A 27063-nucleotide genomic window follows, 5' to 3' on the forward strand; every position below is an offset into this window, starting at 1 on the left:
GCCCTCTTCACTCCGCTTGGACTCTGACACTCATGCTAGGCTAGGCCTCTGCCCTTCCCAATGAATGTTCTCCTTGCCCCACCTGTTCTATGACTCTCCATATTGGGCCACCACTTCCCCACACCAGCAGATTCCCTTCTCACCCCACTTGGTCTCTTACCTTTCGTGCTGGGCTGCCCCTCCATGGGACAACTGCTTTGCCCTCTTCCCATTCTGATTCTCATGACTTGCCACCTCCCAAATGGATGCCTCCTCACCCTCCACAGACTCCAACACCCTCACTCTGGGTCACTGCAGTGTTCTCCTCCCCAATCCCCCACCCCATGAATTGTTCAGCAAGGAAAGGAGAGGGAAGGAGAAGAAGCAGTTTCCCATTTTCTTTTTTTTAGTAAATGAAGAAACCGAGGCTTAGAAAGGCCACGTTACCAGCCTGAAGTCAGAGAGTTAATAAGTGGTGATGGAATTTGAACCCAAGAAGTCAGTCTCCAGAGTTCCTGCTCAGACCTGCTATGCTGTGGCCTGTTCATAGGGTGCCCTTGACACCACTGCTGCCTGAGTTGACTCAGTTCCAGCCCTATGAGTCTAAACTGTACAATAGGTGTTATTTCATTTCACAAATGAGAAAACTGAGAGTTGGAGAACTTAAGTACCTTGCCCAAGGCCATGCAGCCTGGAAGCAGCCTGGATTTGACCCCGTGCCTTTTAGACTCCAGACTTATGAGGGTAATCACTGTGCCAGAGGGTCCAGAGGGAAGGCAGTTGACTCTGACTTTCAATTCCTATCTCATCCCAGGAATATCTGACTCAAGACAGGGTCCTTGTCTGACTTTTGGGGGTCTCCTGGCTCACTCTCAGCTGACTAAGGCAGTGTGGCTCAGAAGCAAGTACATGCAATTTGAGTCTTTGCCACTTACTTGCTGTGTGACTTTGGGAAAGCCACCCAATCTCTGAGTAGACACAATAATGGCACTCTTCTGGGTGGCCATGAGGAATCAGTGAGAGAGCAGGTCATTTGCTTGGTATGGGGCCTGGCCCAGAGTAGGCTTTCAGTAAATGGAAACTCTTACTGTTGTAAAAACAAACCTCAGAAGGCAGTGAGGGAGGTCTTGTCCAGCACCTAATAGAGAGAAGGTGTCATGGAGAGTTCAGAGGCATGGAGACTAGGAGTGGGCGGACAGCCAAGAGCTTTAACCCTGAGTTTGATCATCAGGCCATGGAGGGTCATTCCTTTACTGCTTCTAAGCAGGAGTTCTTAATTAACGCAAAGCAAATTATTATTTTGTTCGTTTTCTTTTTTTTTTCCCCAATAAGCCTTTTGCACTCCTAAGACAAAATAAATTATTACTGGTACATTTTATTAGGGTCATCAAAGGAAGCCAACAATCTGTCAGTGGGATGTGGAATGCAGGAAGCACTACCTCCAGGGACACCAAGGTGTTGTTGGAGTTGGCTTCTCTTTTTTGGGGGTGTTAGAGAGGTAGAGCTGAGACCAGTGGGATGAGCTGCTCTTGTGGGATGGGAGTAAGTTTTACGAGCTCCTTCATGGTTCCAGCTTGTGGGGCCTGGGCTCACCTGCATGCCCTAGACCTGTTGGATAGTGGTTTCAACTTTTCACTTGCTCCTTCACTGACTCCCTCAGCCTGAGGAGTCAGGTTGACCATCTAAGGATCTGGGCTCTTAGCTGCCCAGACAGAGATCTCCAGCTGCCAGGACCCTCCCAGAGAGAGGCTGGACCCTCTGGTCCACTTATTGCTGGCACCCCCAAGAGATTGGCATACCAGGAAAAGATCACACCCTCCAAATTCAGACAAGCCTGCACTTGAACCTTGGCATGTGTGTGCCCTAGGCTAAGTTTCTTCACCTTCCCAGGCCTCAGTTTCTTCATCTATAAAGTGAGGCCAAGTCATGCATACCTTATATGGGTGTTGGGAAGGTTAAGTGAGTGTCCTTCATTATTCCATAAGCCAATGTTTGTTGAATGTTTGCTGTGGTTAATTTTATTGTTTTCAAATCCTGGCTGTGCTCCTAATTGGTTGAGTGACCTTAGAAGATCTTGTTTTAACATCTCCTATAGTATGGGTCTGGTGGTGATAAATTATTTCAACTTTTGTGTCTGAAAATGACTTTATTTTAGCTTTGTTTGGAAGTTATTTTTGCTAGACGTAGGATTATAGGTCAACAAATTTTTTTCAATACTTTAAAGATGTTACTCCAAGTCTTCTCACTTGCATTGCTTCTGAAGAGAAATCAAGAAACCTGCTGTCATATTTTTCTTTGTTCCTCTGTATATAATATGTTATATATAGAATATGTTTTTTTAAAGATGTTGTTTTTAGAAAAGTTTTAGATTCAAAGAAAAATTGAGAGGAAAGTACAGAGATTTCCCGCATACTCCCTGTCCCAACAAATGAATAGCCTCCCCCATTATCTGGTGAACGTTCTTCACTAGAGTGGTACATTTGTTAGAGTTGATGAAACTACATTCATGTCTATTATTTTCCTCAATCATTGTAATTTTTATCACTACAAGTTCTATTTGGATCTTTTTATATATCTTTCATGTTTCTACTTAACTTTTTAAACATATGGAATGCAGTTTTAACCATGGTTTTAATGCCCTCTACTAATTCTAACATTTGTGCCATTTCTGGGTTGGTTTTAATTGATTGATTATTATGCCCATGATGGATTGTGTTTTCCTGCCTCTTTGCATGCCTAGTAATCTTTGACTGGAAGCCAGACATTGTGAATTTTACCCTATTAGGTGCTGGATATTTTGTATCCCTGTAAATCTTGGACTTTATTGAACTTTGTTCCAACTATTACTTGGAAACAGTTTGATGCTTTTAGATCTTGCTTTTATGATTTTTAAGGCAGACCCAGAGAAGTACTCAGTCTTAGGCTAATTATTCCTCAGAAGATCTTCCTAAGGCAAGATCTTCTTGAATACTCTACCCATTGAATTTGGAGTTTTTCCATTCTCTCTGGTGGGAACAGGTATTATTGCCAGTCCTGTGTGAGTGCTGAACACTGTTCTCTCAGATCCTTTCAGATGATTTTTCTCCTGACCTCACGCACGTGCACTGATTAGTACTCTGCTGGATATTTGAGAGGGACCCTCTGGAGATCTCTGGGTTTCAGTCTCTGTGCAGTTCTCTCCCCTCTGGTACTCTGTCCCACGAATATTTGCCTCTTGGTCTTGCTAGATTCTCAGCTCTGTCGCCTCAAATCAGAAACGCTACTGGGCTTTAGTTCCCTACACCCTACCACCCCCCTACCCGCCCCCCCACCCCCACCCCCTACCCCCCGATTGTGCCCTGGAACCCTTCTCAAGGCAGTAAACTGTAGCAGTAACAGGGCTCACCTTGTTTGTCTCCCATTGTTCAGGGATCACGTTCTTTGTTTCCTAATGTCAAATGTCTTGAAAACCATCATGTCATGTTTTTCTGTTTTTCTTGTTGTTTCTGGCAAGAGGGTAAATCCGGTCTCTGTTAATCCATCGAGGCCAAAAGTGGAATACTCTTTTTTGTTTATTTTTTTGCCAAGATTCCTACTTGGTTCTTTTTCATTACTCACCTGTTCCCTTTTTTTCTGCCTGTTTTGGCCTTTATTTTGTTCTTATATGCATATTATTTCTTAGTTTGAGCAACCTAAACATATTTTAATGTATCTGTCAGATAATATTATTTTAATTTTATCTGTATTAAATTTTTCTTCCTGTTGTTTGATTTTGTTGGCTTTTTTCTTAGGGTTAGATTTTTTCATTTGCTTAAAAATCTTGTTTTTCAGGTTCATTTTGAGCAGTCCATGGAGATGTTCATTGTGCTTTTGAGCAAAGATTACCTTTTTTTCCATATTTTATCTATTATTCTTATGTGCTTGGAGCAGCAGTAGTTCCTCAAAGTATAAACTTACAAAGCAATCTTTAAAGTCCCAACATTCTATGTTTATAATCTGGTGTTGTAGAAAGGTTCAGGCTTTCAGTAGGCCAAAGCCCTAGTTTTGAATCCTGGCTCTGCCGTGTGCTCCTGTTCAAGTTTTTGAACTTCTTTGAAATTCAGTTCTCTCATTCCTAAAATGTGCATAATACCTATCTCGTATTATGTAGAGTTTTTATGAGGATTAAGTGAAATTTCCTGGCAGGGTTTCCCAAATGTTGTTGACTTTGTAATTGAAGCTATGATTGACTCTTCCATGCAGCATGAATGAAACAGAGAAAGTTGACACTCTGCCAACAGGTGCAAAGGAAGCTGCTAGACTTTTAAAACAAAAGGACTCCAAATACACCCAACTGTTTACATTTAGCATGAGTGGTCCCTGATCCAACTTCTGTCTGTGTATTCTCAGAGGGAGTGGGTAGAACACACAGAGGCAAGGAATGCGTGCTATTTCTGGAGCCAGAAAGCAACACATCCAGCAGCAGGAATAACCTTCATGGTGCTGATCAGTTGCTATGACTCTGTAGTTGAAGAATTTAACCAGCCAAGACCTATGTTTTTCTCAGCCTGGGGATAGAGTCAAAGAAAGGCTCATGTCATTCAGAACCAAACAGCCAATACTAATAATAGACTGGGGCCTGTGGGTGGTTTAGGTATGGGAAGTGGGAAGCTAGAGCTAGTTTTGAACAAAAAAATGCCTCAGTTGAGCCCTGGTGGTATGAGGATGCTCTCCTTGGGTATATATATTTTACATTCCTGGGTCTTCATGTCTTCCTTCCAAACCCAGAATCCAGCGTGGTAGATTTGTCTCCACTTCCCAGTCATCTCCAGGTTCTCTTTGTGGGAACCCACTCCCTGGGGTTGCTCCCTAGATCCTCTCCAGGGCCAGCCACTCTGACTCTCTGAAGTCATGGGCAACTCCATACTGATTTTCACTCCGATTACTGACTCCCTTTTTGTATAGAATTTCCCTTGTGGCCAGTACATCCATCACAAGGATACCAGAGGGGAAAACTAAGGCAGGACAGAACTGGAAAAAAGTAGGTGACTACTTTCAAGTCACTTTCACATTTAGAAATTTATTTGATTGACTGAAGACCTATAAAGCAAGTAGGATATAATACTTATTTTCACTTTATTAATGGGGCTCAGAGAATTGGTAATAAACCCAGGTCACTTTGACTTTAATGACAAAATAGAAATATTTGTGATAGTTATTTTTATAGAAATAGAATTTGAAATTATAGAAACTTTGAAGTTGTAGAATTATAGAACTATCATTTTATAAGCTCTAAAATAACTATTTTCATTCTGTTTTTTTCTTTCACCTACTATTATTGTAAACAACAACAAAATGACTGCCATTTATGAAACACATGTTCATATTGGGCACCATGCTAAATATTTTACCTACTTTCTCTCATTTAATTATAACAACAAACCAATATTGCAGATGCTGCTAGCCTCATTTTCTGGATGTGGCCAAAAGGAGTTTAAGTAACTTTTCTATCATTTGGCATTCTTACATAATTGTCTTCTTAAGTTCCTACATAATGGTTATGATTATCATTTTTAATTGCTATGTACTAATAATGCCCCTAATTCACTTAATTCCTTCTGCCTTGTTAGGTATAATGATTAAAAGAGCTGGGAGACATTCATTCATTCATGTATTGAATAAGTATTTAATTAGCATTTGCTATGCTATCATATGCTGTGTTATATCCAGGGAATACAATGGTGAGTAGGACAAAAACACTCACCTTCAGAGAGCACTCACAGTCTCATGGAATATGTAGCCAGCAAGAGGCAATTAGAAGACACAGTGGTGATGAGGGCAGTTCTTGTTGCTGTGGGAGTGCAAATCAGGGAGCCTACCTCATCCCAACAATGTCAGAAGAACAGCTATCAATTAAGGCCAGAAAAATAGAATGATTTGAATGGCCACTAATTTACCATATGCAAAACCAATGATGGTGCTATGGTTTGAATGTTTGTCCCCTCCAAAACTCATGTTGAAGTTTAATCCTAAATGTGGCAGTATTTAGAGAGGTAGGCCTTCAAGAGGTGATTGGGCCTTATGAACAGGTTAATGAATTAATGGGTTATCATGAGAGTGGAACTGGTAGCTTTATAAGAAGAAGCAGAGAGACCTGAGCTAGCACACTCAGCCCCCTTGCCTAGTGATGTCCTGCACTGCCTAGGGACTCTGCAGAGAGTCCTCACCAGCAAGAAGGCCCTTGCCAGATGCAGCCCCTTGACCTTGGATTCTCAGCCTCCATAACTGTAAGAAATAAATTCTCTTTCTTTATAAATTCCCCAGTTTCAGTATTCTGTTATAAGCAACAAAAAACAAACTAAGACAGAGGGCCACCAAACACATACCACCCATGATGCTTTAATGGAACTTGGGACTCCAGGGATCCCAGGAATTCAGATACATTAGGATTTAGAGCCCCAAACTATTTTCATTCCATGGTTACTTTACCAAAGGCTTGTCATTCTCTAGGCCAAAGAGGCCTAAAACAGCATCATTCATGTCTTCATTGTTCTGATGATGATGATGATGATGATGGTGGTGGTGGTGGTGGTGGTGCTGGAGGTGCTGGTTTTGACTGCTTTCATTAACTGAGCATCTCCATGTGTCAGGTACTTTATAAGTGTTATTTCACTGATGTTCACAACAGCCCTATAAGGTGTTATACCTTTATTTTTTTAGATCAGGAACTAAACCAGAGAGATTAGATAACTTGACTTGCTCAAGCACAGCCTGCTAATAAACAGAGAAGGAGCCAATTCTCTAAGCATAGGGGTTATATCATTTAGATTGTGAGGAACAGTGAGTGTGCTGGATTTACTCTAAAGGTTCTAGTGGTGGGTTCAAGTCTCTTTCAAGTATAAGTGGAATTTGATGCATTGTTGCTTGCTTGAAGATGGTGGAGCCACTTGAGAGGGAGTGTAGTGGCCTTAAGAGCTGAGAGAGGCCTTCTGTTGATAGTCCACTAGAAAATGAGGACTCCAGTCCTACAACCACAAGAAACTGAACTTGGCCAACAACTTGAATGAAGTTGGAATCAGATTCTCACCTAGAGCCTCCAGATAAGAACCCAGCCTGGCCAATATCTTGATTTTGGCCTTGTAACATCCTGAGCTGAGAACCCAGTTGAGCCATTCTGGACTTCTGCATAACTGTGAACAAATAAACGTGTGCTCTTTTAAGCCCTTACATTTATGATAATCTGTTACACAACAGTAGAAATGTAATGCAGCAGCTCATGTCACATAGTCACTTGATGTTCCGAGGTCGGCAAGATCAGAGGCTCTGTCTCTACCAGGGCCAAGTCACCCACTAGGAACTATTTTCCAAATGCTGTAAATTTCTGCTGCACATGTCATGACTTGCTCCAGAGCTCTAGGTGTCTACATTGTGATCCCCCTATTGGGGCTTGTAATAGATTCAATATGTCTTTCCTTCCATAAATGCCTCTCATGCTATAGGATCCTCTGTGTCACATGGCCCAGGTAGCAGAGTTACTCGTGCCCAGCCTGGACTTTCTGCAGAATCCTTTCCCAGGCAGTGCCTCATTCCAAGAAAGCTGACAGCATTTCCTATCACTTGATAGATGGACCAAGGCAGTATCTCTGTGTTTCCTTTTGGATGATGGATGGTATAAGATGCAGTGAGCCGAGGTCACATCACTGCACTCCAGCCTGGGTGACAGAGTGAAACTCCTCCTCAAAATAAATAAATAAATAAATGAAATAAAAGTAATAATTTATTCAATTGACTTCCAAATATGAGGCTCAAAAGTCAATCCATTGGAATACAAGGAGAAAATATTAAAGCTTTTGGTTTTCTTTTATCCATGTCATCAAAAATTTTTCAAAGTTTTGCTAATATTTCACATATAGATTGATCCTGGTCCTCACCCAGTTTACATCAGACACTTACAAGACATTCATATCATACCAGCTATTCAGAGGGGAAAGTAGAAGTCTGAAAGGGGAAAGAGGTTGATAAGGCCACTGCAAAAGATTTACCTTTTACTTTGGAGGGGATGACAGACCCTAGACCACTGGGTCCTTACCAATCCACTAATGTGCAAGCTCCTGAATCTTCATGAGGTTTAAGTTCTCACCCTCTGGAGTACAGACTTCCAACATAATTCTTGCTCATCCGGTATTAATACAGTGTTATAAAAATAGAGGACAATTGGCTGGGTACAGTGGATCAGGCCTGTAATCCCAGCACTTTGGGAGGCCGAGGCAGGTGGATCACCTGAGGTCAGGATTTACAAAATTTACAAAATTTACAAAATTTACAAAATTTAGCCTCCTGGGTTCAAGTGATTCTCCTACCTCAGCCTCCTTAGTAGCTGCGATTACAGGCACCCACCATGCCTGGCTAATTTTTGTATTTTTAGTAGAGACGGGGTTTCACATGTTGGCCAGGCTGGTCTCGAACTCCTGACCTTGTGATCTGCCCGCCTCGGCCTCCCAAAGTGCTGAGATTACAGGCGTGAGCCACCGTGCCGGGCCTTTTCCTCGTCTTTTTAACTTTCCACACAACGCCAATGTAAGAATTCATTTTAATACAATAAATGTATATATAAAGATGTAAACATATATAATAAATGTACATATTAGGAAAGTCAGCATCTTAATAGATAAACACACGAGATCAGAAACAAGGCAAAGAAGCCTATATATCCACTACTATTATTTAACATAATCGAGATATTAATCAATACAACTAGACAAGAGAAAACTATTAGAGGAATACAAATTGACAGGGAAAAAAGTAAAACTCTATTTGTAGATAACATGATAGAATATCTGGAAAACTCAAACGTTGTAATGATAAAACTAAAACAAGCAAAATAATTCTGTGGGTATGCATGCATTATTTTATGTATAGATTAAATAATATAGAAATATAAATAGGCAAATATACATTTATATTTATATAAACAATAACCAGTTTGAGAAGATAATAAAAGAGAAAGCCTTATTTATTATACAAACTAAACAGCATAAAATATTTAGGAACAAACTAAGAAGAAAAGTGTGAATTGTGTGGGAACTCCAACATAATACCTTAGGGAGTTGTTGATCCCATATCGTGGCACTAAGCATGGAATAAATGAGTTAGACAGTCATGAATAAGAAAACATGGTATATAATAGACAAACTTAGCTCTCAACATAACCACCCATAGAACGACTTTAGAATCCCTAGGGTCTTACAAGCTCAGGTACTATGAGGATGGTGCTTAGTTCCAGGGGAGGTGCTATGAGTGCCAACTTCCGGCTTGACTGATTGCCCATCTGGCTGCACGTCTCTTGTGCCTCTGGGCTGTGAGTCTGGCAGCTGGTGTCAGTGTGATGATTTGCTTGGCTCTGTCCTCCCTCCTAGTATTACTTTTTCTGTAATAAAGCTTTTGCTTTGATCTGCTGGAGTGTCAAGTGTTTTATTTGATACCACTAAAACCACCAAAACTTCTCTGAGGAAAACTTTAAGATACTCCTTAAAGGCATAAAAGTAGACTTGAACAAAGCAAAAGACATCCCTTGTTCTGTGATGGGACTAACTCAACATCGTAAAGGTCTAATTCTCCTCAAGATATTATATAATTTTAACAAGATCTAATAAAAATACCACTTATTTATTTATTTAGAGACTGAGTCTCGCTCTGTCACCTGGGCTGGAGTGCAGTGGTGCGATCTTGGCTCACTGCAACCTCTGCCTTCCAGGTTCAAATGATTCTTGTGCCTCAGCCTCCTGAGTAGCTAGAATTACAGGCATGTGCCACCATATCTGGCAATTTTTTTTTTAATACCACTTCTTTTTTCTAGAAAATTGATTGCAGAGCTCATATGGAAAAATAAAAATGCAAGAATAGTTATGAAAACCCCCAGAAAGAAGAGCTGTGAGAAGAGAGAGTTCTTGTCAAATAACAAATATTATTATAAAGGATCTTTAATCAAAACTGATAAGTGAACAGGAAGACTACTAGGAAAAAATAGAAAGTCCAGAATTAGACATAAGTACATATGGAAATTTAGCATATGATAAAGATGGTATCTTATATCTTGGAGGAAAAGCCAGCCCTTTCAATAAGTGGTGTTGGGACAACTGGATGGCCATTTGGAGAAGATAAAATTGGATCCATGCCTCACACTGTGCACCAGAATGAACTCCAAATGAATCAGACATCTAAGTGTAAAAAAATTAAACCATACAGATGCTAGAAAAAACATGAGAATTTAAAAAATAATCTCAGTGTTTAGAAGCTTTTTCTAATTCCGATTCAAAATGCAGGTGCAACAGAAGAAACAATTGATAAATTTCACTACATAAAAATAAAATAACATTGGCGTGGCAAAAACAATAAGAAAAGACAAATAAACAAGTAAAACAATAAGAAAAGACAAATAATACACCATCTTTATCAAAGGTCTAATCTCCCTAATTTATAAAGAGCTCTAAAAATCGAGGGGAAAAAGACATTAAAAAAACTGTATAAAGATGGGCAAAAGAGACAGTTTAAAGATATACAACAGGCCAGGCATGGTGGCTCACACCTGTAATCCCAGCATTTTGGGAGGGTGAGGTAGGTGGATTGGTTAGGACCAGGGTCCTTACCACTCCACTAATGTGCAAGCCCCTGAAACTTTGTGAGGTTTAAGTTCTCACCCTTTGGAGTACAGACTTCCAATATAATTCTTGCTCATCCAGTATTAACATGGTGTTACAAAAATTGAGGACTATTGGCCAGACTGGGTGGCTCAGGCCTGTAATCCCAGCACTTTGGGAGGCCGAGGCAGGTATCTTTCCCCCTGGGATTTATACGTGCAGAAGGTGACTGACCTCCTGACCCAGAGTAAGCTCTTTTAAGGGACTGTGTATTATCATTACTGAACGTTCCTAATGGAAACGTTCTTTTCCCCCTGGGATTTATATGTGCCGAAAGTGGCTGACCTCCTGACCCAGAGCAAGCTCTTTTAAGGGACTGTGTATTATGATTACTGAATGTTCCCAATGGGCAGTCCAGTAATCACAATAAAAACAGCCAATGACAATTTACTGAGCCCCAGTCATATGCCAGATGGTGCTTTACATATAATCCTCACGGTAACCTCATGATGTGGACACTATTATTCCCATTTCTCAGATGGGAACACTGAGGCTCAGGGAGGTAGAGTAAGTTGCATAACATCATGCGATTAGCAGACCTTGGGGCTGGATTTCTAAAGGAGTCATTCTGACCCCAGAGTCTGGGCTGAGAGGAAGCAGGGCAGGGTCTTCTGTATGGGGTGGCCCTGGGATGACCAAAGGGGCCACACCAGGGAGTGGCATTAGTCTACTCCCAGCCAGCCGCGTGGGTGCCCACTCAGTGAGGTCAGCACATTGCAGGCTCTCACTGTTCCTGGCGTCACTCTGGCCTGCAGAGGCCTCCGGTGTTGCCTTCCATAATGGTCACCCGATCCTGGAGATGGTGGGCAAACAGCCTGAGATGTTTATTCTCTGATGACCAACTGGCCTGACAGGCGGAGTGATAAGAGAGACAGAGGAGGCAACTGGGGGACGGGGTGGATAAAGGAGTCCCCCGCCTCTGAGAAGTGCTGTTTTCCTTGGCTGGGGCCTACAGTCACACCACTGGCCTCTGAATGACAGTGACATTCCCCAGGGATTAAGCATGACTTGTGGAAGCTGGGTCTCCACAGGGGGTGCAGAGCCCCACGGAACTTCAGTCATGCAATTAGCTACCTCTAACATTTCTCCCACATTCATTTCATATCTCCATCACTTCCCATCCCCCCTCCAAAAAAATTCAGCTGCAACTTGCTTTATAACACACAGTAAGATTGTTGTATTATGTGTCCTGGAAACAGCAGATGAGAGAAAGTCATTCTCTGGCTGTTTGGAAGCATAGCTCAAAACTCCTCTTTTCCAGGAAGCCATGCCCAGGTTAACCCTGCCCCTTGCTGCTCCAGGCCCCTGGGATTCTGGACGCAATCTGCAGTTGTTGATTTGTTGCCAGGTACCGAACAAGCGGTGGCAAGACAGAGCTCTAGCCACCCGGGCCTCGGAGCAGTGATGCTTTTAGGAGAGGCAAAGATGCTGATGTCACTTGTGGTTGGAATAACTGCTTTCCTGTTCAAGGCTGTTGGATGTACACCTAAAGCTCTAGAACCATGGTTTTCTGACTTCCAACCTACTGCTACTTTGACTACAATACAACACCTGCAGGACTTATGAGAGGACAAAAGGCCTGGCTGATAAATTCCTGACCAGAGGGATGGAGGCTAAGCCTTTCCCTGCAGCCAATGAGGGAAGTTCCCAGTGAGTTGTCGGGCAGAAAACAGCCTCCTGGGTCATGTCCTCACTTTTCCTCAGCTAAAGTTCCCTGACTGTCTCCTTCAAATTCAGATGTGCATCCAGTTCCATGAGTAACCACATTATTTTTAAACAGCATCCTTCAGCCACCGTCTCTCCTGGGTTTTCAGAGAGCGGTGACCCTTTGTGAAGCCAGGACAGGATTTTATTTTCTGATTGTTTTCAAACATCTGCAGAGATTCCATGGACTCCAAGTCAAACAAAAATCTTACTCTGGTCGAGGCACCAGCCAATAGGTCAAGCTGAGGTAAATATTGCTACCTCGGGGGGTAGAAAAGAGAAGCCGGGGAGTGTGGAGAGATGGGAAACCAAGGGATGGGATATTGGAGACAGCAAAGAGGTTCAAACCCTAGAGATTTAGCAGAGGAGTGTCCAGTCTCAAAGCCCCATTATATTGAGAAACACCACACAAAGTAGTTTGAAGCTCAACGCTAGGAGTAATGGAGACTAGGGTTAGATCCGCAGCTCCTCTGCTTACTAGCTGTCCAGGTGGCTGGACTTCATGAGCCTTTGTTTCCTTATCTGTAAAATGGGTATAAAAAACCAACCACTTACTAAGATGATTATGAGGACTAAATGAGAAATATGTGCTCAAGAGAGCCTGGCAGATTAATACTCAAGAAACAGAACTGTTGGCTGGGTGTGGTGGCTCCCCTGTATTCCCAGCACCTTGGGAGACTGGGGTGAGATTATTGAGGCCAGGAGTTTGAGACCAGCCTGGGCAACACGGCAAAACCCTGTCTCTAGAAAACATAAAAATTAGCTGGGCAGGCGTAGTGGTACATGTCTAGAGTCCCAGCTACTCCTTGGGAGGCTGAGGCAGGAGGATTGTTTAAGCCCAGGAGTTCAAGATTGCAGTGAGCCATGATCGTGCCACTGCATTCCACCCTGGATGACAGCCTGGGTAACAGAGTGAGACTCTGTCTCTAAAGCAAGAAATGGCAACTGTTATTATTAACACCCAGATAACAGTTAATATCTTATGGCTAAGATGATCTATGATAGACTGCTTCATATGTATTCATAATTGTCAGATTAGTAGCTTATAACTGTGTCAATGTGACTGCTAGCAACTTAATGATTTACTTATTTAACTGTCTCTACTGGAGTTGCTAGGATAAAAAGGACAGTGTTTAAGACTGGACAATATATTATCCAGTGTATTTCTCCTTCATTCCTTCACATGAATTTTTGCTTTAAAAATAAACATCTTGGCTGGATGCGGTGGCTCACGCCTGTAATCTCAGCACTTTGGGAGCCTGAGGCAGGGAGATCACTTGAGGTCAGAAGTTTGAGACCAGCCTGGCCAACATGGTGAAACCCCATCTCTATTAAAAATACAAAAATTAGCTGGGCGTGGTGGCGGGTGCCTGTAATCGGGAGGCTGAGGCAGGAGAATTGCTTAAACCCGGGAGGTGGAGGTTGCAGTGAGCCAAGATCGCGCTACTGCACTCCAGCCTGGGCGACAGAGTGAGACTCCGTCCCAAAAAATAAATACATAAACAAAAATCTTATTGACGTACTAAGTGTTGTTAATGATTACTAGTTGAAAAAACAAAATTTTAAGTTTTGTTGTCATTGGTTAATTTTAAAATGACATATGTTCATAGCAAAAACTCTAATAGTATATGTACTTCAATAAAATTTTATTTCAAGTATTCAAACAATATAAAAGGTAATACAAGGCCTTGTATCCTAATTTCCAGAGGTACTTACTGTTGAAAATTACTTGTATAACTTTTCCAGAAATGTTCTCTTCTCTTTGATTTTACAGACATTTAGTCATACTGCAATACTGTTGAGAAACTTGTACTTTCTCCTTAATAATACACCTTGGGTCTCTTTACCTAGCAGTGCATACAGACCTACCTCCTTCTTTTTCAGGGCTACATTGTACTCTTTTGTAATAGAGACCATCTTTTGTAAGGCCACCTTTCTGTGCAGCACTTCGGTTGTTTCTAGTTTTTGCTATTATGAACAATGCCACAATAAACTCCCTTGTCCATGTAGCTTTGATTATTGCTACAAATAAACCCAGAGGATAAATTCCTAGGAGGATAATTGCTGAGTCAGTTTCCCTTGTTGCAATTTTAGTAGTTCCAATTCGGGCCAGGCACGATGGCTCATGCCTGTAATCCCAGCACTTAGGGAGGCCGAGGTGGGTGAATCACCTGAGGTCGGGAGTTCAAGACCAGCCTGACCAACATGGAGAAACCCCGTCTCTACTAAAAGTACAAAATTAGCCAGGTGTGGTGGCACATGCCTGTAATCCCAGCTACTTGGGAAGCTGAGGCAGGAGAATCACTTGAGCCCGGGAGGTGGAGGTTGCAGTGAGCCGAGATAGCGCCATTGCACTCCAGCCTGGGCTACAAGAGCGAAACTCTGTCTCAAAAAAAAAAAAAAAAAAATAGTTACAATTCCCTTCCAAAGAGTTGCTGTAACTGACACCTATAGTATATGAGAATGTGTCATCAAACTTTAAAAAGTAAACTGTTGTTAAAAAATAACAGTGATAGTATACATAGGCTGAACAGCCACACGTACAAATCAGCTCATCTGCAGAGATGAATGCTGACAATCAACTGAGAGGTAAGCTATTATATTTCCCCTTTGAAGAGGGGACAGAAGGTCACAGTGATTCAGATCAGGGTCTGAATCTCAGCTCTGTTGTTTATTATTCCTGTGACTTTTGGCAGGTTCTTCAAGTTTCTCCAAAATGGTGATATTAAATAAGGTTTGAGAAAGCTCCTAGAACCAGTGCCTGGATTATTTATTAACATCATGGGACAAGCCAGAGTGCCAGAGTCCCCAGTAAGTTTGAGAATGACCCTAGTATAATAGAGACTTGGGTTGTATTTCCACCCTTTTCTACCACCTCCCACCAGGTTGCGTCATTTCTTTGAATTTTCTTATTTGTAAGGGTCAGTTTAGATATTTCCTATTAATTGGCCGATCTGAATAGATATGAGTAGGAGAGTTGCATCACAATGCAGGTGGCATTTTATATTCATAGCGGCATCACAGCAAAAGAAGACAGGTAAGATCTCAGTTCCACTTCTGTCACTGAGATAGTGTAGAGAGTGGGTGAGCTTTGGGGACAGACCAACCTAGCTGCAGCCTTGCTTCTGGCTCTTAAAAGCTGGGTGACCTTGAGCAAATTCTTGTAGCTATCTGAGCTTCAGTTTTCTTAATTATGAAACATAGTTAACAGTTGCTCCTCATGGGGTTATTGTGAATATAAAGTAAGATAAACTATGAAAATACTTAGCAGCTTGTTAAATATTCAACGTATGCACAAACAGCAATAGCCTCACCACGTGATCGTAGTTCACTTGTAGGTCAAGGAGGGACAGGATGCTTCTGTGGAGAGGAACAAAGAGAGATGTTACCAGTCCTCACCTCTCAGTCACACTCCCATTTGTCAAGTCAGGTGACTCACACAGCATTTGTCTGGCTTCTCTCACTGTGAAGCGCACGCTTGGGGGAGGGGAGTGATGAGAGCCCAGGGGCAGATCAAAGCAAGGGCTGCAGCCTCAGCTATGGCTCTTTATGCTTTTTCATTCCTCCGGGAGAGAAGTGAGAAACATTTAGAAATATTTATCATTGCATTTTTGAATATACTTTATGTTTGACTTGCAAAATGGAATGCTTGTTCAATGTCATCCTGGAAAACATTTTGTGGGATCTGAGGAAGGACACGAACTACCTCTAGGTTTTTGCTGTCGTGTTGCCCTCTCCCTTCAAATCTTTTCTAAGTTCAGTTATTATGTAACATGTCAATTGCAAATATTAAGCTATAATCATGGAGATGGCATTTCTGAAAAACAACTGTGAATCATTCATTTTTTCCCATATTTTTAATTTTGAAAATTTCAAATTTACAGAAAGGATGCAAAAAAAGCCCAATGAATATCTAGATTTATCCATTGTTTCTTATTTTATCACATATGCTAGGATATTATTTTTGAGATTCAGACAGCTTCATTCACATAACATGGTTCTCTTTTTTTTTTTTTTTTGCCAATAAAAATGTAATGGGAATAGACTCACTTATATCGATGTTGTGACTTCCAGGCTCTCAGCTCTCTGGGGTTTGAGATCTATTGTATTAATATTTGGCTACAAGGTTGGAATATAAAGAGTCATGTTTGTAGTAAGTGCCAGGTTGAACATCTTATGCACAAAGTATACAAGACACATTATCCCTAACCCTAACAGAGACTCTCCAAGCCAGGGTCTCATCAATTCCGATTTACATATTTGGTAACTGACACTCAGAGAGGTTGAATTACTCCACTGGTAAATTGCAGAGTCTGGACCCAAAAACAGGTCCTTTTGATCACAAAGCTCTTTCCATCAAGGTTTTGGAGGATTCTGAGAAAAAGACTTCCGTACAAACATAGAAAAAGTTTTAATTTTATTTCTGGGAGAGTTGCAATGTTAATTTTAAGTAATTTCCTTTCACTAAGGAAGTCTGGGGGTGGGAATATGGGGTGGAAGATGGAGATTTAAGGAAACCACGGTCAGGAATTTAGTGATGGAAACTGAAGATGATGAGCTAACTATTCAGAGAATGGACTTGGTTCTTACAGCCTCTTACTAGCCGTGGATCCTCCCGACAGATCACCCTAATGCCTCCTCATTTGTGAAATGGGAAAAACAATCAACACCTCTTTACTAGGTGTTTTTTTTTTTTTCCTTGTCAGCTGCATTAAGGAGAAGGCGGAAAGAGTAGAACAAGGAGCTCTATCTGTAACGAACAGAACAATCAATTGAGCTAACTACCTACCTTCGGACCAGCCTACCTGTTTCATGTTTTCGTTTTGTTTTTGTTTGTTTTGGTGAGGCTCAATTTTGCGAACTGTGGCAAACTGATCTTTATGAATACAAGGAATTGATAGTGTCATTTTATATTAGAGGAGAGAGAGAGGAAGATAAAAAAGGGAGAGGGAAGGAAGGAGAAAGAGAGAATGATGGCAGAAATCAACGGAGGCGGAGGCGTAGTTTCCTGAGGCTAGAAACTCAGTCTGGGGAGAAATGAAAGCGTCTTTTAGGGAATTCAAGCAGTTGCCAGGTCTCAGGGAATCCATCTTCAGAATTTTCCTCCGCGTGGTTGGGGGAGGAAGATGAGTTGGGTGGAGACCCCGAGCAAACTCCTCTCCAGGCCATGTGGCATCCTGGGCTCTGGTTTTCCAGGCACGCAAGACACGCTTTTCTCTACTTCCCGGGGATGCTGGCGTCAGGACTTAGAACTTCTGTATGCCGGACGGCCGGTGAGGTCTACTGGGCGGCCGCTTTCTCTGGTCTTTCTCTGCTCCGTAGACATTTCTGTGTCAGGTGCCTCGCATATTCGCACCCACGCGCCAGGGCATTAAGCTGCACCTTGCGGGGTGGCTCTCAGCCTTGAAAGGCCGCAGGATGTCCGCGTCCACAGCTGTGAACCGGTGAGCGCAGGTGGACGGGCGCACGCGGGCGGCAGGGTAATTAACAGGGCTTCAGAGGGCGTGTTGTCGGCGAACTCTCTTTTTTCATCCTTTACATTTCCACGGAGATTTGGCCAATAAATAACAAGAATAAAATGTACGCATGGTTTTGTCTTTGCGCTCGTGGGGTCGTGGCGGGGTCTTTTAAGTGAAGAGAAAAAGAAACCAGAAACCCACGGTGGCCCCACCGGCTGCTTCCGGGGACACCTGAAATCAGCAGCTGGAACTGACAATTTGGAGAGCCCTGGGGATGGTCATCTGAGACCTGGGTTACAATACAACTCCCACCTCGGGGCGAGTCCAGGCTTTCTTCCCCTCGGGGTCGGGTGCCTCAGGCGCGAGTGGCGCTGGCCGGGCTCCAGCCGCGAGCAGATGCCAGGCCCGGCACACTTTGCACGGGCGATGCGCGCGGACGTCCCGGGCGCGCTCGGTCCGCCGGGCTTGGCAGGAGCTACGAGAGGCCGCGCGCACCGTCCCCAGGGACAGCCGGAGGACTCAGGGCTCCCGGGTGGAGCGAGAGCGCGGCGGCGGGCCGCGGGCTGCGTGTGTCGCCTTCCTCACGCGGTGTGCTGCGCCGTGGAACGCTGGGCTACGGACCCTGAGGGTGCACTGTGGCGGGTGGCGTACGCCGCGCTCCCTCCCCGCTTCCTGCGCCCAGGGTCGGCGGGCAGAGTTCCTGGGTCCAGCTTGGCGCTGAGCAGCCCCCGGCCGCAGAGCAGCTCCCGCCGGTCGGGAGACGCCCCCTGGCCCCCGCCCCCGCGTGGCCGGCCCGGACGAGCTGGAGCAGCGGGAGGAGGAGGTGGCGCCGCCGGGACTGCCTCCTCCCCGCCCCTCGCGTCTCCTCCCCGCGCCACCGGGAAGGACAAGGGGACTGGGCACGGGGACCCCGGCCAGTGAGCGCCCGTGGCCCGGGACCGCCCCTCCCTTGAGCTCTCTCGCCGCGATCCCGGGCGAGTCTCGTCCCGCATGGTGCTGGCAGCAGCCATGAGCCAGGACGCGGACCCCAGCGGTCCGGAGCAGCCGGACAGAGTTGCCTGCAGTGTGCCTGGTGCCCGGGCGTCCCCGGCACCCTCTGGCCCGCGAGGGATGCAGCAGCCGCCGCTGCCGCCCCAGCCACCGCCCCCGCCCCAAGCCGGCCTACCCCAGATCATCCAAAAGTAAGAGGGGAGAAGGGAACAGGGACCAGGGGTGCGCCTGGGGACACGCCCCGAGAGCCCCCTTTGTGGCTTCATTTACCGTCCCTGCTGAACTTCGCTCGCCCCCCTTGGGTTTGAAGTTTTCTCGTACCCCCTCTGGGCAGAGTCGATGTCCTTCTGGTTGTTTGTTAGGCTGGAAAGAGGGGAGCCAAATTCTTTAGGGAAAATTATTTTGTTTTTCCTTATCTCCTTTCTCTTCTCTTCAGGAATGGTATTAGATATTTTGAACTAAAATAGCTCAGATTGGGGGGAAATGGCCCAGCGACTGTATTTCATCTTTCTGGTCCCAAGAGGACGCTGGAATGGAGAGTCGTGCGTGAGTGTGTGCGCGCGCGTGAGGGTGTGTAAGTAAAATGCCAAAAATTAAACCACCCTTCATGGTGCCCCTGAAACCAACCAGTGGTGACATTGGGGTGAAAAGGGAGGTGACAGTTTGTAAACAACGTATTTTACTTTGCCCTGAAAGTGTAGACACTTTTCAAGAAGGCCCTTTCGAAGAGTTTAGCTACGCAACGGTTTTCCATTAATGTTACCTTCTTGTGACTCGGGTGACCCGTGCGACTTGGGTCGTGAATTCTCAGGTCGGCCTTCCCAATGCTTTGAGAAGGCTGGGGGTGGTTAATAAGCCCCGAGAGGCTCTTTCAGCCCGTTTGAGGAACATACAAGTAAAAACAGTGATGCTTTGTATTGTTTGTTCTTTTGAGATTTCGTGTGACGGTTTAGGGCCTAGAATGTTGGTTTATTTGAAGGATCTCTACTCTCCTAAGGGTTTACTCAGTTTGTAATGAAGTCTTCAAAACTAGTTGAAGAAGTGTAGGAAAGTGAATGATGAGCACCTCTGCGAAACTGACAACACTAAATAAATACACGTAAGTACAGCAAAATTTACCCTTATGGAACAGAGCAGAGGTTTTCCGCTGATGCTTTGAGCCCTGTAAGTTTAATAAAACTTAGTAACAGAAAGAACCAGTGATGGGTGTAAATGGAAGTAAATAGCAGTTAAGTATTTATTGTTTTGAAGACTGATTTATCTAATAGAAGGAATTGTGAAAATTCAAGTTTAACATTAGAAAACGCTGGTATCATATTTCAGAACAAAATGGTTCCCTATGTTGACTGGTGGAATACTGAATCTCCACTTGTGACAACTTTTTGCTTTAATTGGGTATTTTATATAACTTTCAACTACAAACAGTTTCCAACTATTCCAAAATGAAAATATTGCATATTATTATTCTTTTCTATTGTTTTGCAAATTATTCAGCCAATACTAAATATGATTGACAATTTATGTACATCAATACTTAAAATTTCTCTTTATTCCTTAATATAAATGTAAAGCAACAGAGAAAAACTATTTAAAATTTAAAGTTTACTTAGTGAAAAATCCAATTTGGCCAATTATTAATTTGGAAACTTCTGATGTGCTTCGTACGGAGCCAGTGTCTTGCAGCTTGAAATCAGGCTGCATATGAAGTTAATTGAAATTGCTTCTGTATTGTAATTACCCTGCACTTTTCTATTATTTACTTTTAAGCAGAAAAAAAATGGGAACTTTATATTCACAGATAAGTCTTTGTAGAAGGGCATCTGATTATGAAATACTGCCAGGTTGAAAAATAAATATCATTTTATGGAAATGGATCATTTAAAGTATATTTTATTTGCCTCATATAATAATTTACCCTCTAAATTCATCCCCCATTTTGAAAATCCCATCTTTGGAATATCTAATTTTAAAAGAAAAGACTCAGCTTTTCAAAGATGGCCCCTTCTACTTGCAGGGGAGGATGGAGACCTCAGGAAGCGCCTCATGGCTTTGCTTGCTTTACATTGGTGACGGATCAGTGTTCAGGGACCAGGTCCCAGGGCTGTGAATATGCCCATAGGATTTGATGTTTGCATAATGACGTTTCAGTCTTTCTTTATAAGGATGATTTGGAGCTTGTGCTCTCCTTAGTATCCACTGAAATTCCACTGGAACCAGACATAATGTCGCAAATGCTTCGTAGGTCCATCTTCAATGCGCCGGAATCTGAGCAGGTTATTTTGAAACTGCCTTTGCATAAGTCCATCTGAGCAACCATTTTTATGTAGTTATGAGGTGTGGTTTGCATCAGCCATCTTTGAGAAAATATAGTGGAGCTACTGCGCTCGGCTGCAAAACAAGTTGTCTGCCTATTGATTTGGGGAATTTTGTGAGCTACAGATTTGGATGAAATTCTCCTCTGATGGAACACATATTAAATATTATTAGAGAAACTCTATTTTTTCTAGTTATTTTAGTGAGGTCGTTATGTAACTCGTAAGAGGAGAAGTTTTGATTGCTTTCAAAATGATGGCGACATCAATCTTCTTCATGTTGCATAGTGCGTTTGAAGATTACAAACATTTTTCTGCTTACTGTCTATGTTTACTGATTTATTAGTAATGGCTTTTATTTTCGATCAAAGTCAATGACTTTGGAAAAACCATAGTAACAATTATAATAAAAATCAGTTCCTGTTCACATATTATATTTGGTGTTTAGAGAACTGCCGTATACTACATTTACAAAGATAAACACATGAAGCATGATGACTAATAATGAGACTGATTTTGTTTGTTTTATGGACCTAATCTTAGTACTTATGAAGATTGCATCTAGAGTTAATTTCTCTGGAGTACAATGATTTCATTTCCTTGTCATTGTATTTTTAGCTTCTGTTAAGAATCATCCACACCTTTTCTGCTCTTGTTTACTGTAAAGATTATCAGCCACATATAGACACAGATAATTAATATTTTATAAGATTTTTATTTTAAACATACATTCTCCAAATTGGCTAATATAGAGGCATTATTGTATATAAAACACGATTTAGGCTTTTTAGGAAACAAGAAATATAAATAATACCCTAAGAGGAGACTTGGGATAAGTCAGGAAATCAGAATAATTTAAGAACTTAACAAATATATATTTTTTTCCATACTAGCAGAAATAAGAAAACATTAACATTCCAGTGAATGTTTTATGAGGATTTATCCCCTCCAACATTTACAGTGTTTTATTTTAAAAATTATTTTGTTTTAATCGTGAGCTTTAATATCAAACCTAATCCTTTATTTATAAGAAGCTATTTATTAACCTTGATGAACGTCAGCAATTTAAGTTTTAGGTTGCCAGTTTTAAAGCACTCATTAGAATGAAAACAGAGCCACTCAATTCCGTGTGAAATGTTGAAGTTAGCTGTCAGATGGAACCACAAAGTATACCACTAGTCATGGAGGACAGAAACCAAACATGTGCACCCCTCTTATGAAGTGAATGTAGAGGTGATTTTCCTAACTTACTTGATTTGCAGCAAAATATTCCTGGCTAATGTGTGGCATCAGTTTGCATATTTAATTTGAGTGTAGATGACACTTTTTTCTAGATTATTTTTTAAGCAGTGAATAAAAATAAACAATAGAAAAACTTTTGGTTTAGCATTTGATGGCTAGTGTTACCTGCGTGTAACTGTTTGTAGTTAATGAAAACATGAATCCAGCTTTGATCTCTTTGATCTATAGTCTTCCATATAGCATTAGAACACTGGCTGTCTATATTTTCAGAGCAAAGTGTTCCCCTCACTCGGAATAGAAAATGTTATAAGTAGCAACTCCGATTTACAGACTCTAATTTTACAGACATTCTGCAGAAGGATCTCCGTGTAACTGTTAGGGAGTCATTTGCAGGCAAGTTGTGTATTATGTTCACCCACTTTGATGGGTATGCTGACAATTACATCCAGAGTCAGAAAGAAGAAATAAGAATTTGCTAAAAAGGGACATTCCCTTACATTCATACTTGGTCCTTTCTGGAAAGAGGATGGAATTTCTAACATCTGTGCCAGTTAACATCAGTTTGAGACCAATTTTAGGGGAAATAGAAATATACTTGTAGAAGGAATTTTGAAAATTTTAAATACCATCTTAAACTGCACATAAGACAAGCATTCAGCAGGGAAAACATCTGAGAGGATTAAGCCTTTACCCCAATAGGGAAGAAAAGGGGGGGGGGTGGCTATTTTCTTAGCAGCCTGAACGATTCTTTTGCTTATCTAGAAAGCTTTCCAAAGTTTTATCAGAAAAAGAAATTTTGCTTGAGGGTTTGTTGTGATAAGTATTTTTAGATAGTATGTATAGTCATTTATTTGTGAATTTTTCTCAAATTGCCAAAGAGATCAGTGTTATGAAATGTAGTACATTATTCCCATTAGTCACAGTAAAGGATTATGCATATGTTGCACACAGAGCCGTTCTAATGCCAGTGCCGTAGGGGGGAAAAGAAGAAGAATTTGATCACACCTTTTATTTTTCTATCCATGTATTCTTTCGCTACCTCCTTCACAGTTTATCTAATTAACAATTTAAAAAACCCAAGTCTGTCCATTGGAATGTGAACTCTGATCTGTTAAGATCTCTTTGCCAGTCCTAATAGTCACCAGGGGGCGGAAAAAAACCAACCAGGATTGACTCACAGGGAAATGATTCCACATTATCCAGTTTCTTTCTTTCCTTCTGATTTATTTATTTATTTATTTTTGTGGCTTTAAGTTCCTGACTCCAGTTTAAATTAATGTTCTTCCCTGCCCACAACAGCCGGTCCTCAAGTGAACAAATTGATATAGCTCAATTCACAGGTTTGATAAACAAGAATACACAAAATGTTGGGAACTGGGGTTTAATCAAGGGATAGAAATTAAAATGGACTGAATTAAATATAGAAAGTAAGAATGGAGGAAGCTTGAGATATTGGAGTTAAAACCCAAAAGAGAAGTTCAGAAGTAGGACACCCCTCTCCCTTCATCTGTCCCTGCCAGACAAAAGCTTGAATGGTCTCCTACACCACAAAATCCTGCTTAATCTGATTTTTATTTCCTGCCACAGTGATTATTTAATTGGGGATGGTCTAACTGATATTATTTTGTGTATTTTAACAGGGAAAATTGATGTGGATCTGCAGCTGGTGTGAGTGACTGGTAGCTGTGTTTAGAATAGAGTGTTGACAAGTTTTGCATTAAGTAAAATGATCCATATTCCAGAATCACGGCAAAGATGGTAATTAGTGGTTTGCAGAAAGGAGCACACGGCAGTTCCCTTTCTGTTTAAAGAACCTGGCTGGATCTTGAGAATATGCATGTTATCCTGGATGCCTAATACTGCTTGTTCCCACCAGTGAGTAGACTGGCAGATTCTGATCCTAATTAAGAAGATATGTTTTTGAATCAGGAATGTGAATTTGGTTTGCAACACCACCACGGGGGTATTGTTGGTGAGCTGATAGTTTGACTGGTTCCATGGGTGGTCACTGTTTAAATTCCACCCAGCTAAGGAGCTGTACAAGATTTTAGTCTTCAAAGTTTACACACAGCAAGTGTAGGGACAAGTTATCACTGCCAGCTGTTGGGGGAGGAGGTGAAAGCGAGGAGGACCCCTCCCCCCAAATAATTTTTGTGTGTCTTGGATATGTTGCATATATCCATCTAATATGATAAACTCTTTACCGCGGTGGAAGTTACAGTCAAGTTGGTTGATCTTCCTCTTACCTACAACTCCTGATGGATTTTATAAGATAAGTAAGTCCCCTGATGGTTTCTAAGGCAACTTTTCCAACTTGCTGACAGCAGATCTGTAGGGGAGATGGCACATATTGGTGCTAATGTACTTTATGGGCAAAAAGGGAGCAGTTAAGCAACTTTCATGAGGATGTGTTAATAACTCAGAGCTCAGTTGGACAAATCAATCTTTCCACGTGTTCAGAAGCAAAAGGCAGGAGATCATGCATGTGTTTGGGAGTGGTTATCACCCCCTGAAGATAGTTTCCACTTTTGCCTTCTTTAATGTGGTATTTGCTTTAAGGCTGTACCAGGGCCACTTGCTTCTGCCTTTTCTTTGCACCTGCTTTCTCTTGATCACACTGATGACCCATCAGTTCTCAGTTACCACTTCCCACTCTGGCCCAAACCTGGAAACCTCCAATTGCTGCTGTCTGGACATCTTAAATACTTTTTGGTTTTGCAACTTGTCTGTAGACTCTTTCCCAAATATGTTTTTAAGTTTTGTTAGACCTGCCCTTCAACCTGCCCTCCAGTGTCAGGAGTAGACTAGGTAATATATATTTTAAAGATGCATTGGTTTCACTAAATCCCCTCCTTTGGTTTATTTTGAATTAATTATTGAACAGAATGATTTAAGATCAGTCTGATGTTTTCAGATGTAAAATGAGCATCTTTGCTCTAAATTAATTATTGGGCTTCTGTCGAGGAGTGCCACAGAGGAAAAAACTCTGGACTGGGAGTCAGTGACCTGGACAAGCCAATTAACCTTCCTAATCTAGCCTCTCCAGGGATTGGAAATGATCAATTGCAGTTTCTTCCAAGAATAAAATTAGGTGGCTCTTGTGCAAATCTTAGCAAAATTGTGGAGTGATCACCAATGTAGAATGCCTCCCTCCATCTACTTCTTCCATCACCTGATACAGAATATGTCCCACATCAATTAAATTTAGCCATGGACACAGGTACATATTTGTGACATTGATTACCCATGAAAACAACAATAACCACAAAAAAGAGAATGAAATGCTTTCTCTAGCATTCACAAAGAATATTTGGATCAGTGACATAATCTTAAAAGTCAGAAAAATAAACACTAATGTCAGTGAACAGGAAGAAGTTTTATACTGTTCTTCAATCTCTAAAACTGTTTTTGGTATAAGAATAATTTTTTGGAATGTTAAAGTAAGTACTTTAACATTTACTTTAACAAACTGAAAGTAGCACTTTCAGCTTAGGAGACAGAGACAATAATTTTCATGTGTCTGAATTGGATTGTGTTAAACACAGGCCAACGGGAGTGTGTTTGGTGACATCGTTGGTTTCAGAGGCAGAGAATGTAAACATAGGACACACAAACGTTTTATAGGAGCACGGCTGTGGCTACTGCAGGGACTCCTGAACTGTGACGCACAGTCAGTTGGCCACAGAGACCAGCCTGGAGCTCGCCCTAAAACCTCTTTGCAGCCTTGCAGATGTCATAGTTGTCCCAAAGCTGGGCCTCATGCTTCTGTGTAGCCTCACTGAATCAGGAGACCGAGTGTTTCCAGAGCCAGGATGTGGGCGCCGTGGGGCCAATGCTGCATCCTCCTGCACTGGCAATAGCAGAGTTGTGGAGAAACTTTATTTGATATTTGAAATGATCAATATTTTAACCTTCTGCCTAAAAAGGGAGAGAAGTCTGTGATTAAATCTTGATTTAAAGTCTTCAAATATGTACATACATGAGGATGAACATAATATTTATTGCAACACTGTCTAGTAGAGTGAAAATTAGAAACCACTTAAATGTTTCTCAGTTGGAAAAATAAACCATGTGTAGGTATAAGGTCATGTACTACTCAACCATTAGAATCATGCTGTTATTTTGCATTGATTGATATGGAAGGAGAACCGTATAATATTAACTACAAAAATTACAAACATCATGTATGCAAAGATCTCATGTTTGTTTTTGAAAAGATGTGTATGAGTGTGTACTGGTGCCTGCCAGCCTTAAAAAATATCTGAAGAACAAATGTAAAGAACATTAACAGTAGTTCTAACTCTGGATGGGGCAATTAGAGTGATTTGTCTTTTTTTCTTCCTTTTTAACATTGTCTATTTTTTTAAAATTCAGTGAGCATGTATTTTACAATAAAAGAAAATAATAAAACTATTTTTTTCTTTATCTATTTCTTTTCCCAACCATCTGTACCTTCGAGTATTTAATTTCTAAAAACAGGAACAGAAGGAGTAGACATTTCACATTGGTATTGCACTGTCTTGAAGACTGAGCTGCCCTTTAGCATCTTAGATTTTAGTCCTGGAAGGTAGCTGAGAGCTGTTTTAGCCCAGCCTTCCTGTTTTTCTAGGTAAGACAAATGAGCATCAGAGAAGTCAAGTGAATTGTTGAAGGTCACACAGTGAGGGAGTCATCAGGCTGGGATGAGAATCCCTGTATTTCTGTCTCTTATATTTTCTGCTA

The 27063-nt window shown here is 41.8% G+C and overlaps 1 protein-coding gene across 2 annotated transcripts in view; it reads left to right on the forward strand.

Moving 5' to 3' along the window:
• The first annotated feature begins 18787 nt into the window (after positions 1–18787).
• RBM20 (RNA binding motif protein 20) overlaps positions 18788–27063 on the forward strand; it is a 199261-nt gene continuing 190985 nt past the window's right edge. For both annotated transcript variants that reach the window (XR_010127465.1, XM_054436183.2), the window contains exon 1: positions 18788–18978. Coding sequence is in view for 1 of the 2 variants with exons in the window: in XM_054436183.2 (XP_054292158.1) it covers positions 18788–18978 (191 nt within the window). In the remaining variant the exon portion in view is untranslated. The remainder of the gene's footprint in view (positions 18979–27063) is intronic.

This window comes from Pongo pygmaeus, chromosome 8 (genome assembly GCF_028885625.2).
Source record: "Pongo pygmaeus isolate AG05252 chromosome 8, NHGRI_mPonPyg2-v2.0_pri, whole genome shotgun sequence".
In the NCBI taxonomy this organism is placed as follows: Eukaryota; Metazoa; Chordata; class Mammalia; order Primates; family Hominidae; genus Pongo; species Pongo pygmaeus.